The 15,431-nt window shown below is 39.2% G+C and overlaps 1 protein-coding gene across 1 annotated transcript; it reads right to left on the bottom strand.

Annotated features, from left to right (window-relative positions):
- Positions 1 to 268: 268 nt before the first annotated feature.
- LOC127657890 (F-box only protein 32-like) lies at positions 269 to 12,264 on the bottom strand. Its single transcript, XM_052146862.1, has 9 exons — positions 11,977 to 12,264; positions 10,908 to 11,017; positions 10,758 to 10,807; positions 10,580 to 10,672; positions 7,675 to 7,768; positions 6,820 to 7,004; positions 2,594 to 2,776; positions 2,268 to 2,411; positions 269 to 1,362 (listed from the first exon to the last, which is right to left on the bottom strand). Exons 1-9 carry the CDS (start codon positions 12,096 to 12,098, stop codon positions 1,273 to 1,275), a joined length of 1,071 nt encoding a protein of 356 aa, XP_052002822.1. The 5' UTR covers positions 12,099 to 12,264; the 3' UTR covers positions 269 to 1,272.
- Positions 12,265 to 15,431: the final 3,167 nt, after the last annotated feature.

Here is a 15,431-nt window from a genome sequence, read left to right as displayed (position 1 = left end):
CTGTGATGGGTTATGACATATGCCAAAATATTCGAACTAATGTATAACAACAAATGTTTAGTGCAGAAACCCAACTCGAGAACACTCTGTGATAACAACAAAATAACAAGAACATTTTGTTAAACCATTTTCAAACCACATCTTTAAATCTAGTCTTCAACGGTCTTGGTCTTGTTAAAATGTCTAACAAATTTAAATAGAATAAAATATATTTATGAATATACCATTGGAAAGTCACAAGACATCAGTAAAGGTCTCACAAGACAAGGATAGTTGTCTTTTTGGTTTAATCATCAACAGGACCAGTGACATGTGGCTCTTCATGAGCATTAGACTTGTATATTTTAAACATCCATTAGCCTGTCTTCCTTATCCAAAATAACATATGCAGAGAAATGACGTTACAAAAATGAAACCTCTTGGTATCAAAACCTCAATGCATGCAAGAGTTATTGAACATTCAGTTGTGAGAATTTGCACAACAAAATCTAAATAAATTAACCAATTCCACCATATATCTGAATGAAAATATGATACATGTTTTATTCAGATAAAGCAATTTGCAAGTGAATGACAAACATGGAAGCCTTGGTTTTGACCACTCAAAATGGTACATTTAATGATCTATGCATTAGTATTAACTCATGTATTTATTATATTTAGACGCATGTTTAAACTCAAACTACTAAAAATATAAAATGTATAAAAGTGAAAAAGGAAAACAAAAATGCATTTGGAAAAGTATTGCACACAAGTGTTAAGGCCATTTTTGGTAAACATACAGTACCTTCTTCATGCACTTCACTTGCCACAAGCACCAATACGCCATCTTAAATTTAAAAAAAATAGTCCAACAGATGTTTTTGTTGCTGTAAATCAAACCTATATAACATTCACAGAAGAGACCAGGGAATCCTGGCAGCATAAGGGCTTTTTATGCAAGTAGGAGCTTTTCAAACATTCCTTTTCTAGCCATCGTTCAAACTTTTTATTTGAGTAAACAAGATTCATGCAAAATAAATAAAGAGATCCCTTATAAATAAACGGACCGTTTTTTTGTTTTTACATTTCCCTCCAATAGCTTTTTAGTTTAGATTGTTGTGTATCTTTCTTTTGAACATTTAGTTACCATAAATTCTTTCTCGGATATCCCCAAAGTTTTTTAACATTATATGATACCTGCTTAATCCAATCCATCTATTCCCTGTCTCAAGTCATCCAGGAATCTTTTGCACTATTGACACTATATACATGGCAGCAATGCAGTGCCTCCTAGAACTTGAAAAGGTTGATGAAACCCTGTGGAGACACTGGCTTGCAGCAACTCTCTGGGTTATTAGCCGTGCAAGGGTGGTCTGTATCCTAAAGTGAACAAAATAAAGGAAAACTGTTATTATTGTAATAATCTATATTTTTATATACACACACACACACACACACACACACACACACACACACACACACACACTACCGGTCAAAAGTTTTGAAACACTTGACTTACCGTAAATGTTTCTCATGATCTTAAAAATCTTTTGATCTGAAGGCGCATGCTTAAATTTTTTAAATGAGTTTTGTAGACAAAAATATTATTGTGCCACCATATTAATTTAATTCATTATCAAACTAAAATGTAATAAATAAAACATTTTTGAAATTGATGACTTGGACTAAATAATAAAGAAAAGCAGACAATAAGTGCCCAGCATATAGATGGGAACTCCTTCAATACTGTTTAAAGCATCCCAGGATGATACCTCAAGAAGTTGGTTGAGAAAGTATCAAGAGTGCATGTCTTTAAATTCAAGGCAAAGGGTGACTTTGAAGATGCAAAAATATAACAGTTTTGATTTATTTTGGATTTAGTTGTCACAACATAATTCCCATAGTTCCATTTACGTTATTCTATAGTTTTGATGACGTTACTATTATTCTAAAATGTGAAATATATATATATATATATATATTTCACATTTTAGAATAATAGTAACTATTTAATAATAGTAAAATACTGATTCTTTATTATATATATATATATATATATATATATATATATATATATATATATATATAATAAAGAATGAGTATTTTTGACCGGTAGTGTGTGTGTGTATATATATATATTATTATACATACACACGCACATACATAAAATACATTGTTATATAAATAGAAAGCTTGACTTATTATTAGATTTTAATCTTATAAATCAAGCAACAATTTTGTTTAATCTAATTTAGTACATGTTCTGTGCTTTAATTTAGTCTCACCTTCCAGAAGAGGATGTGGCAGTGTGTGCAGAACTGTAGTGTGTCACTGTACTGCTCTTTGTGAGGATAGCACCGGCCAAGCTTAAAGTACATCTTTTTCCATTCCAAATGCCCTTTATCCGTAATAATTAGACGCTTGCGGATCTGTGAAAGAAATTTAGTGTTAGGATGGGGAGTAATGCCATTCATGAGTATATTTCAGATCTATTTACATTGTCAGTGACATTCCAAAGATTATTGTTCTAGTTCTAGCAACACTTGAATTTGTCTGGTTTGCCATCAAAAACTTAACCTTAAACTCCATATGAAGAACCATAAACTTGTACCTGTCTGTCTGTGAAGTGATAGTGGCAGAGTTTTTTCCACAGCAGACGATCTTCTGTCAGAACACTCAGGTCGGGGCATACTTGGCCCAGGCTGACCAGATCTCGTCCATCAGACAGGCGGTGCATGATATTCAGATGCAAGCTAGCCGGCAGATCAAGAAATGTCATACCTATGTGTGCAGGCTGAAAAAAAAAAAAAAAAAGATGATAAGTGGACAAAGAAGACAAATTTGTGATCTGAATAAACTCAAGGCAGCAGATTGCTTTTTTAAGCAACAAACACGAGTTTGTTTGTTTTTCCATCTCTAGGCTTTAAGAGATAGTTCAATCAAACAAGAAATATTCTCTGATCATTTATTCACTCTCATGCCATTCCAGATGTGTTTGACTTTCTTTCTTCTTGAGAACACAAATGAAGACTTTTAGAAGAATATCTCAGCTTTGTGGGTCCATAAAATGCAAGTGAATGGTGATCAGACATTTGTAGCTCCAAAAATCACATAGAAGTAGTCCATATGATTCCAATGTTTTAAATCCATATATTCAGAAGTGATATAATATGTGTGGGTGAGAAACAATAATTTTTAAATCCTTTTTTTACTCTAACTCTCCACTTTAACTTCTCAAAAGTCACATTTGGTGCCTATTTAGTTTTACTTTCACATCTGAATGTGAAAGTTAAAGTGGAGATTTAGAGTAAAAGAAGGATTAAAAAATTATTGTCATCCCTTGGGCCCACCACCCATTGGAGGAACCGCAGGAGTCGGGTGCGCTGCCATATGGGCGGCAGTGAAGGCCGTGGGCCTCGACGGACCAGACCCGGGCAGCAAAGGCTTGCTCTGGGGACGTGGAATGTCACCTCACTGGGGGGGAAGGAGCCGGAACTAGTGAGGGAGGTGGAGCGTTACCAGTTGGATCTGGTGGGGCTTACATCGACGCACAGTTTTGGCTCTGGATCCGTACTCCTGGATAGGGGATGGACTCTATTCTTCTCTGGAGTTTCCCAGGGTGTGAGGCGACGGGCGGGTGTGGGGATACTCACGAGTCCCCGGCTGACGCCACTACGTTGGAGTTTACCCCGGTGGACGAGAGGGTCGCCTCCCTACGCCTACGGGTTGTGGGGGGGGAAACTCTGACTGTTGTCTGTGCATATGCACCGAACAGCAGTTCAGAGTATTCGGCCTTCTTGGAGACCCTGAATGGAGTCCTGAATAGGGCCCCAGTAGGGGACTCCATAGTGATGCTGGGTGACTTCAACGCACACGTGGGAAATGACAGGGACACCTGGAAAGGCGTGATTGGGAGGAACGGCCTCCCTGATCTGAACTCAAGTGGATGTTTGTTATTAGATTTCTGTGCTAGTCATGGATTATCTATAACAAACACCATGTTCGAACATAAGGATGCTCATAAGTGTACGTGGTACCGGAGCACCCTAGGCCGAAGGTCGATGATCGATTTTGTAATCGTGTCGTCGGATCTGAGGCCATATGTTTTGGACACTCGGGTAAAGAGAGGGGCAGAGCTGTCAACCGATCACCATCTGGTGGTGAGTTGGGTCAGGGGTGGGGAAAGACTCTGGACAGACCTGGGAAGCCCAAGCGAGTAGTGCGGGTGAACTGGGAACGTTTGGAGGAGGTCCCTGTCCGTGAGATCTTCAACTCACACCTCCGGCGGAGCTTTTCAGGCATCCCTGCGGAGGTTGGGGACATTGAACCGAGTGGGCAATGTTCAAAGCTTCCATTGCCGAGCCGCGGTGGAGAGCTGCGGCCTCAAGGTTTTAGGTGCCGCAAGGGGTGGTAACCCTCGAACACCGTGGTGGACACTGGTGGTCAGGGAAGCCGTCCGACTGAAGAAAGAGGCCTTCCGGGATTTGTTGTCCCGGAGGTCTCCGGAGGCAGTTGCAAGGTACCGACAGGCCCGAAGGGCTGCGGCCTCGGCCGTGAGGGAGGCAAAGCAGTGGGTGTGGGAAAAGTTCGGAGAAGCCATGGAGAAGGACTTTCGGTCCGCACCAAAGTGCTTCTGGAAAACCGTCCGCCACCTTAGGAGGGGAAACGGGAACCATTCAAGCTGTATACAGCAAAGATGGGACGCTGTTGACCTCAACCGAGGAGGTTATTGGGCGGTGGAAGGAACACTTTGAAGAACTCCTAAATCCCAACACGCCCTCTATGGTAGAGGCAGAGCCGGAGGATGATGGGGGATCAGATTCTATTTCCCTGGGGAGGTCACTGAGGTAGTCAAACAACTCCGCAGTGGCAAAGCCCCGGGATTGATGAGATCCGACCAGAAATGCTGAAAGCTCTGGATGTGGAGGGGGTGTCATGGATGACACGCCTCTTCAACATTGCGTGGAAATCTGGGACAGTACCTAAGGAGTGGCAGAACGGGGTGGTGGTTCCCCTCTTCAAAAGGGGGATCAGAGAGTGTGTGCCAACTACAGGGGTATCACACTTCTCAGCCTCCCTGGTAAAGTTTACTCCAAGGTGCTGGAGAGGAGGGTTCGGCCGATTGTCGAACCTCAGATTGAAGAGGAACAATGCGGTTTTCGTCCTGGCCGTGGAACAACGGACCAGATCTTTACTCTCGCAAGGATCCTGGAGGGGGCCTGGGAGTATGCCCATCCGGTCTACATGTGTTTTGTGGATCTGGAGAAGGCGTATGACCGGGTCCCCCGGGAGAGACTGTGGGAGGTGCTGCGGGAGTACGGGGTGGGGGGTCCCTTCTTAGGGCGATCCAATCCCTGTACATCCAAAGCAAGGGCTGTGTCCGGGTCCTCGGCACAAAGTCGAGTTCATTCCATGTGGGGGTTGGTCTCCGCCAAGGCTGCGCTTTGTCACCAATCCTGTTTGTGATATTCATGGACAGGATATCGAGGTGTAGTCGGGGTGGGGAAGGTGTGCGGTTCGGTGGGCTGGGATCTCATCGCTGCTTTTTGCAGATGATGTTGTCTTCATGTCATCGGTCCGTGACCTTCAGCTCTCACTGGATCGCTTGGCAGTCGAGTGTGAAGCAGCTGGGATGAGGATTAGCACCTCTAAATCTGAGGCCATGGTTCTCAGCAGGAAACCGATGGAGTGCGTACTCCAGGTAGGGAATGAGGTTTTGTCCCAAGTGAAGGAGTTCAAGTACCTTGGGGTCTTGTTCACGAGTGAGGGGACAATGGAGCGGGAGGTTGGCCGGAGAATCGGGGCAGCAGGGGCGGTATTGCACTCGCTCTATCGCACTGTTGTCACGAAAAGAGAGCTGAGCCGAAAGGCAAAGCTCTCGATCTACCGGTCAATTTTTGTTCCTACCCTCACCTATGGTCATGAAGGTTGGGTCATGACCGAAAGAACTAGGTCGCGAGTACAAGCGGCCGAAATGGGCTTCCTCAGAAGGGTGGCGGGCTTCTCCCTTAGAGATAGGGTGAGGAGCTCAGTAATCCGTGGGGAGCTCGGAGTAGAGCCGCTGCTCCTTTGCGTTGAAAGGAGTCAGTTGAGGTGGTTTGGGCATCTGGTAAGGATGCCCCCTGGCCGCCTCCCTAGGGAGGTGTTTCAGGCACGTCCAGCTGGGAGGAGGCCTCGGGGAAGACCCAGGACTAGGTGGAGAGATTACATCTCCACACTGGCCTGGGAACGCCTCGGGGTCGCCCAGTCAGAGCTGGTTAATGTGGCTCGGGATAGGGAAGTTTGGGGCCCCCTGCTGGAGCAGCTGCCCCCGCGACCCGACTTCGGATAAGCGGTTGAAGATGGATGGATGGATGGATGGATGTTTCTCACCCACACATATTATATAGCTTTTGAAGACATGGATTTAACCACTGGTGTCTTATGGATTACCTTTCTATGTTTCCTTTGTGTGTTTTGGAGCTACAAAAGGTCTGGTCACCATTCACTTGCATTGTATGAACCTACAAACATATCTGAAGAAGAAAGTCACACACATCAGGGATGACATGAGGGAGAGTGAATGATGAGATCATTTAAATTTTTGGGTGAACTTTCCCTTAAAACGATAATTAAATTGTCATTATTTACTCACCATCATGATGTTCCAGACCTGTATGATATTCTGCAAAATGTTCTCCTTTTGTGTTCAAATGAAGAAAGGAAGTCATATGGGTTTGGAACAACATGAGGGTGAGTAAATGACAATTTATATTTTGGGGTGAAATATCCCTTTCGTGTGCACGTGTATCGAGTTATTCACAGACATTTTGCAACATCTGGGGTGGTTACACGCACCCGTTTGATCTGAATGTTGTCAAGCTGTTGTTGCCATTGCAGTATATTCTCCATGCGATGAACCCAGATGTTGATGTTGCCTACCAGGACTGACTTGCCCATGTCCTGAACGAGACTGCACAGTGATGCATATAGTGTCTGCAGCAGTTCTTTGATTGGTCGGACATTTTGCTGATCCTCTAGTACTGAGCAAGCAATGAGACAGAGTATTTACAGTTTATAAAAAGGAATCAAGGACACACAACAACATCTGTTGATGGTATCTGGTTTGTCACAGGATACTTTTAATTTCTTGCCAATTGCTTTCATAATGCACATATCAACAGCATACCTTTCTATTTTAATAAAGATTTCAGACAATAACATTAAAAATCAAGTTGTGTCATTAATTGTACTGAGGAATAAGGAAAAAAGTGGTATGAAATGTTTAGAGATTATTAGAAGCCCAATCATACCAATAAGTCATGACGTACAAGCATGCTATTTAGTTTCCCATAACAGCCAGGATCTTTGTTTAGTTTTGGCTTACATTTGGTTTACAATATGCCTGAGGATTCTGTTTGCTCTCAGAGGCATGCCGCTTTTTCCACTGCAAGTAATTATGAAATTTCCATTCAGCTACTGTTTAAAGCCACCAAACTAATTTTGTAGTGATCGAATGTAGACAAAAGACTAAACACTTATTATGTTATAACAGATATTTGCCTGTTGTCTTATAAACCAAAACAGAATTTCAATTCAAGTTATAATGTGCATGTTTTATAAAAACAATGTTTTATATTGGTCCATAATTTTGAACATTTATGGAACGAGTGAGTGTAAGTGCATGTGTGAGATGGAGAAGTGAGACCTTACCTTTTTGTACTACTCTTTCTAGAATGTTCATGTAGTTTTTCTGTGCCACTCCGCTCAGAGAAGGTAGTTGGGACTTGGCGATCAGCTCCAGCAGCTGAAATGTTAGACATAAATTTGAGTTATATTCCACGGTTATATTCCACTCTCAAGAGCTCTATCCCCTAACACATGCACTCTGGCTTTTGTCTGTCTCAGCAGTGTTGTTGTTCCTAAAGTACAGACATAATCAGGTATCCATTCATTCATATCTAAACAGACTGGAGCAGAATGCACTACTTTTAATCAACAACACCATAAATGGATAAATCACCCAAAAATGTATATTCTGTCATCATTTTCGATTACATCTGTAAAGTCAAGTCATTTTTATTTGCATAGCGCTTTTCACAACACACATCGTTTCAAAGCAGCTTTACAGGAAATCATGCATAAAAATAAAAAAAAATGAAACCATAATATCTATAAAGGGCTTAAGAGTGATCATTGTGTAGATTGATTAAATACGATCACATATTGTGTATAAAATTAAATAATAATTGTATTTAGAACCCCTGCGAGCAAGCTGAAGGTGACTGTGACCGCTGTGGTCACCATGCACTTTCATTGTTTGAAAAAAAAAAAAAAAACGCTTCAACATTCTGCTAAATAACTCCTTTTGAGTTCCAAAGAAGAAAGAAAGTGATACAGGTTCAGAATGATATGAGGGTGAGTATATGACAGAATTGTCATTTTTGGGCAAACAATCCCTTAAACTATGCATTTTTGCGATAGCAATGAAAGGTTGTTTGTGCATTAGTGTTTCTGATGGAAGCGAACGTGCACTTTGTATGCATGCATTTTATTTGGTAAGAGTAGATTGCCAACACCAAGTTCATTAAGCAAGGATAGCCAAGAGCAGATAGTGAGAGGAGAGTTGTGTTCTCAAAGGCTGTCAAGAGGCATGGCCGGTATGTAAGGGCAGCCCAATCCACATCATGGAGCAACCCAGAAACCTGTGTGAGCATCAATGTTCAGCCCGCTCTACTACATCGAACCCCCCATAACAGTCACTTCAAGTACCTTTATGTGGAGTATGATTAGATATGATGTCTCTACCCACTCCTACTTAAACCAGGCAGCTTACACAAATTTTCTCTGTTCACAAGTTTAAAACTACGTTCTATGTCTTTGTAGCAGCTTAATAGTTTCCGCTACGTTCAACTTGACAGCAACTTAAAAAATGCGGTGTTTGTGATGCGACGCAACCAAAGTGAGATGCTCTAAAAGCGCCTGTCATACGTATATGTACATTGATATAATATATCTATCATAGACTAATTACATTTATGTTAAATAATATGGAAATAAACAACATAGTGCCATCTAAAGCCACAATATGTATTGTCTTATCAATGCTTTACTTGTCTGCCACAGTAACGCATTTAAATATATATATATATATATATATATATATATATATATATATATATATATATTACATTCATAATTATTGAAATGATAACTATGATAATAAATGTATAATTATATTCAATTATTGTTATTTAGGGGGTTTTCTTGGCAAATATATATATATATATATATATATATATGATTAAATCGTAATGAATTTGATTAATCGTAATAAAATGAAATTCGTTCGATATTAATCAAATTATTGATTGACAGCCCTCATTTTTATTGTATTACACAGTTATCATGACCTAAAGTAAATTGAAGCAAACAATAATAATGACGCATTATATGGTTATAGCTGTCTTTGTTGAGCGGAAATTAAAGTAGTCTCACGAGCCTGTTTTTCCATCCCTGCTTAATCTGATCTCTGTAATTGAGCTCTAACGCAACACCAGCACAAGGCCAGACAACCACGAGACAAACTCGAAGATAAACCTGACACTACTGTGTCACAACAGTGTCTGTGCTCAAACTGGATATTTCTAGAAAAATAAAAGCATTAAATTAATGAATATAGATACAAAGCAGAGAAATCAATAAATTTTTGTATTGTGCAAGTAAAGAACTATGGTTCACGTGACCTTGATTCTGTGTTTACCTGTCATCTAAGTGATTGCAGGGATTAATGACCCAATTCTTGAGCACCTTAAGCTCTTCATAGTTGAATCTAGACCGCAGTGGCATCAAGTGATCAGATCAGAATTCAGGGTCACAATGCAAACAGAAGGGCCCGTGAGGGAAGGGGGGTTAATATGGCACCAAAGTCATTTAAATTTTCCATTCTGTTTTCATAAGCTGCATTCCTCCTTTCCCAGCTCAGCTGTCTCTTAGGACACTGCGTGACAGTGAACTCAACATCACACCAAACTGTGTTTATCTACTCTTAGTCAATGCTTGTTGCTTTCATCCCTAGAACAACAAAATCAAGAAGCACCACAGCTCGTTTCATGATCCTAAACCTGATAAGTGACAGCCTATTCTGTTTTAGGAGATGGTACATTTGATTTGTATATTCGAGACGTTGAAGGGACAGTGCAATCCAAGAATACAAATTCTGTCATTTAAATGTTGTTCCATATCAGTTTTTTTTTTTTTTTTACAGAATATAAAAGATGTTAGGCAGAATTTTACCATTTTTACTGTATAAAAAGATTCAGTGAAAGTGAATGGTGACTGAAGCAAACCTTATGCCTAACATCCTTTTTTGTTCCACAGAAGAAATAAGATCATAATGGCTTGGAACATTATGAGGGTGACTAAAGGTATGGTGCCTGAGCATCTGCCACAAAAGTGCCCCAGAAGCCCTCTTGTCTGGTGTGAGATGATAAGAACGAAGACAGTACCACACACTCAAAGTCAAAGACTTAACCCTTTCTTCTTATGAAACAGAGCATGGCTTATGTCACTCTTTGCCCTGCCTTCCATGCTATTAGTAGGCAGGGGGAAAACTCACCCTTACAACATAGTTGAAACGCCTGGTGTCCTTGATGGCACTGCAGAAGTCCAAACGATTAAATGCTTCTCCCAAAGTACAATATCCATGACGCTGTGTGATCAAAGTGGAGTTAGTTGACCATTTGCCTGACGTTTTATTCACATTGAAGGCTATTTGGATCATTAACTGGCCTTACCTCTTTGGTACTCCCTTTGTGGACATAAATCCATTGATCTCTGTGAAAATCTGCAACGATTAAACAAAAGGTGTTTGTGTGTGTGTGTTTTTTTTACAACAGACTGTAGTGTATCAACAGCAATCTGGCAAAGACAGCCACAATGCTTACAAGGAATCTTAGCGTTGTTGTTCAGCAAGTCCTTTTTTCGCTTCTTTGCAGCCACATCGTAATTAATGCTGAAGATCAGATTCTCCTTGTCATGTTCTTCTTTGCAGTAGCTGAAAGTAGAGTTGATCTCATTAAATATGTGATTGCGGTAAGCCATTTAATTTTAGTTTATCACAATCTTATCATTGTGTTTATGGTGAAAGTAGAGGCACAGTTCAAACAATATACATGCTTAGTATTCTAATAAGCAGTATTTTTCACCCCACTGCTACAAAGACTACAAAGTCTAGGCTGGTTTATACAGGTTAGTGCAGATCCAGCTGGTGAAACAGCATAGCCATGCTTTTCACGCTTTCTTATGAAGCAGTTTAAAAGCATGGCACTGAGCACTCCATCATCCCTTGCTGGGAGACCAGCACCCAAAACACAACATAAGCTGGTAATGCTGGCCTTTTCAGCAGGGCCATTCCTGGACTGGATCTACCGCAACTCTTCTGGAAACGTTGAGCATATGACCTATCCTACTATCGGTGTATTAATAGCAAGGTGATTAACAGATGAGAAGTAAACAAAAGCATACGACCGCTATTTACTGCAGTGTTGTAATACGAGATCTGCGTCGTCGTCATCCCTCTTAGATCATTGCGCATATACCCCCACAGAACGTTTTCCTAACGTTAGTACAAGGTTCCTATTTGGCTATTACTTTTTCTCAACCATAAAGCGACCTTCTCAGAACGTTACACCTCACTTAATCTTAAAAAACAAATAGTTTTAAATTACGTTATCTAGGCTAACGGTTAATTTGAGGTGATAATGTGAATATTAAATTATCATTATAATCAATCAGTTCTTTATCTTTTATGGTCATATTTTTATTATTTGATAGTTACAAAGAGTTGTTTGATAGACAGCATTGCCTGACATTAGTGTAGTTTATTGATGTATAAGGAGATATTTCGCGTCTGCTGTAACTACGCCATATGATTGATGATGCCACAAGCGTACGACAGAGGGAACCAGCAGTTTAAAAACTTCAAACGGAAATGTCGATATATTAAACACTGACCTCTTTCGTTCTGAAACATTGTTATTCGTCTCGTTTTCATCCGTCATCGTTTTTTTCCAGCCATCGTCTGTTTTTACCCAGCTTTGACCAGGTGACCGCCAGTCCTGTCCAAGAAATGGCATTTTCAAGAAACGAGGCGGCAGGTAAGAAAACTCAGAAATACAAAGAAGAAAATAAAAATGTGTTTAAGAAATGAAGTGTTTTTCTCGGGTGGTGACTGCTATTTTAAATCCTGTTTTGAAAACGTATCTGATGATAAAAGTGCGCAGCTGTATTTATATTGTGAGGAGGAGAATCCGGAAGTTTTTCTGGCTCCGCCCCTTTGGACAGATTCCTTCAACACGTGGCTTTGTTTATCATCTTCCTTAACATTGCAAAACCTCTCTAGAAACATAAACACGCTCAGGGTTCAGTAACTGCTGGATCATCTGTCCTCTTGCACTCGCTTATGAAAAGCATCATACGCTGTAAAGGTAATTTAATATTTGGTAGTGAGTTTAAATTTGACTCTTTAATAATTTAAAACATACAAGAAACTGACTCCACAAAAATCCCCAGACATGAGCTAAAAATAAAATAACTGACTCCTCTTTTGATTTTCCCTTATGGATAGGTTGGCAACATTAACCACATTTGTGTATGTAGGACCCATGCATGAGTACATACTTCTTAAAATAGTAATGAGTGAGGTGTGGGATAGGTTTGGGAATTTAGGTCAACAGGTTTGAAGAATTGATTTATGTGCATAAATTAACTTTGTACATTCCTTCTAATAAGAATTTATACAAACTATACGAAAATAGGCCAAACATAGGCTAGTTAGCCATTATGGAAAAAAGCTTTACTGTGTTTTACCATTCACTGAACCGGTTAGAAACATGATCAAATTCAAGCTGCCCTTTTATGAAGACAACAAAATCAACTTCCTGAAATAACATTTGTTGTAGAGAACTGCACTTCACACTGGGATAATGAAATCTTTTGAAGTTGATTTCATCAAAACCTATTCACTTTTATTAATGAGTTGCACTGTTAAACATAAATGTGATTCTACAGTGGATGTCTCACATTATGATGTAATAAGAGCTGATAGAAAGGATGAACTACAAATTAAGCTTTTATCATTTAATTTCTTTAAGTTAATCTCTTTAATAGGAGTTTGTCTATTTTGATTGTTTCCTTTTAGACATCTTTTTTCATCTGAAAATGGTTGTGTGAAGACCTTCCTTAGGAATGCTTCTGCATGTTTTTATTAGATGTATATTCAAGATGTCTTACACTTGCTTGATGTTAAAACACACACTTTATTGTAATTACCATGAGGACCAATGGTTTCATGTAACACCGAGACATTAGACACGAAAGACACCCAAATTAATGTCAACAACACAATAGATGTGTGCAATCTGATGTGACATCAGTATTTGCCTTCTTTTGTAACAACAAATCACAGTTAATGTAAATATTCACAAATATAACTTGGTTTGAATAGGAAAGAATATTTTTGGAATGTTTTGCCAGACACAGTATTTAGAGAGAACTGAGGGAAAGAGTATTTTCAGAGGGTGAGAGCCAAAAAATGTCTCATACACTCATAAACAGAGAAAATTCATCTTATGCGATTGCTAAAAGGTCAGCTGACATTCACAACTTAGCCAGATGTGTGATTAAAGTTACAAGAAACATTCATTCAACAATTTGTCCACTCATCTTCTACAGTCATTAGAGTGCTGATGAAACCTGACTTACCTCAGTGTAAACAATTCTGCCTACTACTGTGTTTAGAGTAGAGGACAAAACTTGAGAACAGGTGTCTCTACTGCCCCTTACCAGTCTGGTAGATTATACAAAGTGCAAAAGGTCATAGAGTCTTCAACAAGATGCATCAGCAGGGCCACATATCGAGACACATAAGCAAGCACATGTACATAGTGTGACTGTTTTCACATTCATACAGAGAACCATGTTGCTTCATAACACTGACAGAACCCAATGCTTCATACTTTCCAAGAAGGAATCTTCTTCTAAGGATGAGATTGCACCTTGGATTTAGTGTTCCACTAACTGGCATATTGAAAGGCATAATCAATATATTAAGTCAAAAAAATATTTTTTGTTTTAAAAATACTTTTCTTTTGTTATTCAAATAAGTAAATATGTTAAATATTTTGTTTCAATATAATGTTTGTTTTATTCCACAAAATAAATGAATGAATAGTCATGAAATAGCAGTTTCAAGTTTCAGTGCTGATGTTGTTCCTTCTCGTTGAGAATTTTTCATTAATCGTTTCATAATCAGATCTGATCTTTTTAGTGTGGACTCCGGTCTGTATTTCTACACTAGAATTTAAGGAACATTAACAACCTGAACATTTAGGCAGATATCCAGTATAAATAATGTTACTTAAGAACTAGTCTAAACTTGTAAAAAAGATGGATGTTTGAAATGTTTTGGTAATATTGTGGCTTAGGATCCATGTCATCAGCTTCTCATTTCAAAAGGTTAGCTGGTCACATCAGGAAAATATTTGCCTCAATTGCAAGGCACATATGTTCAACAACGTGACATTTATCCCGCTCCTAAAATATCTTTTCCCAAGCCATGTTCACTGTTTGCCTCACATGTCCTATGAGGGGATTTTCTGAACATTAAGATGGTTAATCATACTTCCTTTTTATAAATTGAAAAATGACTTAAAATGACTAAACTAAAGAAGATGGAATGTAAAACTAAATGAGATGAAGGTGATGGAACATTCTCGAACTGTTTTTGTTTTGTGTTCATGTCGGTGGGCACGCACGCATCAGACACACTAACACACCTGTTGCTTTTACTCTTGCACTAATTTCATCATTCCCTCAGATTCACACTGTGAAATGTTTCCATTTACATGCTTGACCAACACATCTTCAACCTGGGCCAGCCACATGATTCTGGTGGTATAATGTTCTACCTTGTTTTGTTTCCTAAAATAACTTGATCACCTATAACCCTCAAGGTCTGAACCCCATCATCTCCCATCTGATAGATTGGACAACATACATCACAAAATGTTCAGATTTAAAGTTCACATTTTGAAATATGAACTGGTTTGAAGTAGTGTAATCAATGCAATCCCAAAAGAGCACATGTAGTACTATAGATCTCACTTTACATTGGCTACTCGTAATACAGATATTATATATATATATTTTTTATCAGCCTTTAAGTTTAATGTCATTTAATTAACATTTACAGTACACAGAACAGAGTATCAGATAACCATAATCAACAGTATTGGTACACCGTGACACAGGATCGACTCAATGGTCTTGAGAAAATAAGTATCAACCATGGGATTGCTGAGCAGATTTGACAAAGTCATTGATGATTACTAGGAGGGGAGGCTTAAATTTGAAATGAGGAATTATGTGTGCAATTTTAGTTGTGTATATATAATGTGCATGTTAATATA

Source organism: Xyrauchen texanus, chromosome 17, assembly GCF_025860055.1.
Source record: "Xyrauchen texanus isolate HMW12.3.18 chromosome 17, RBS_HiC_50CHRs, whole genome shotgun sequence".
Classification (NCBI taxonomy): domain Eukaryota; kingdom Metazoa; phylum Chordata; class Actinopteri; order Cypriniformes; family Catostomidae; genus Xyrauchen; species Xyrauchen texanus.
This window is presented reverse-complemented; position numbering and strand designations above follow the sequence as displayed.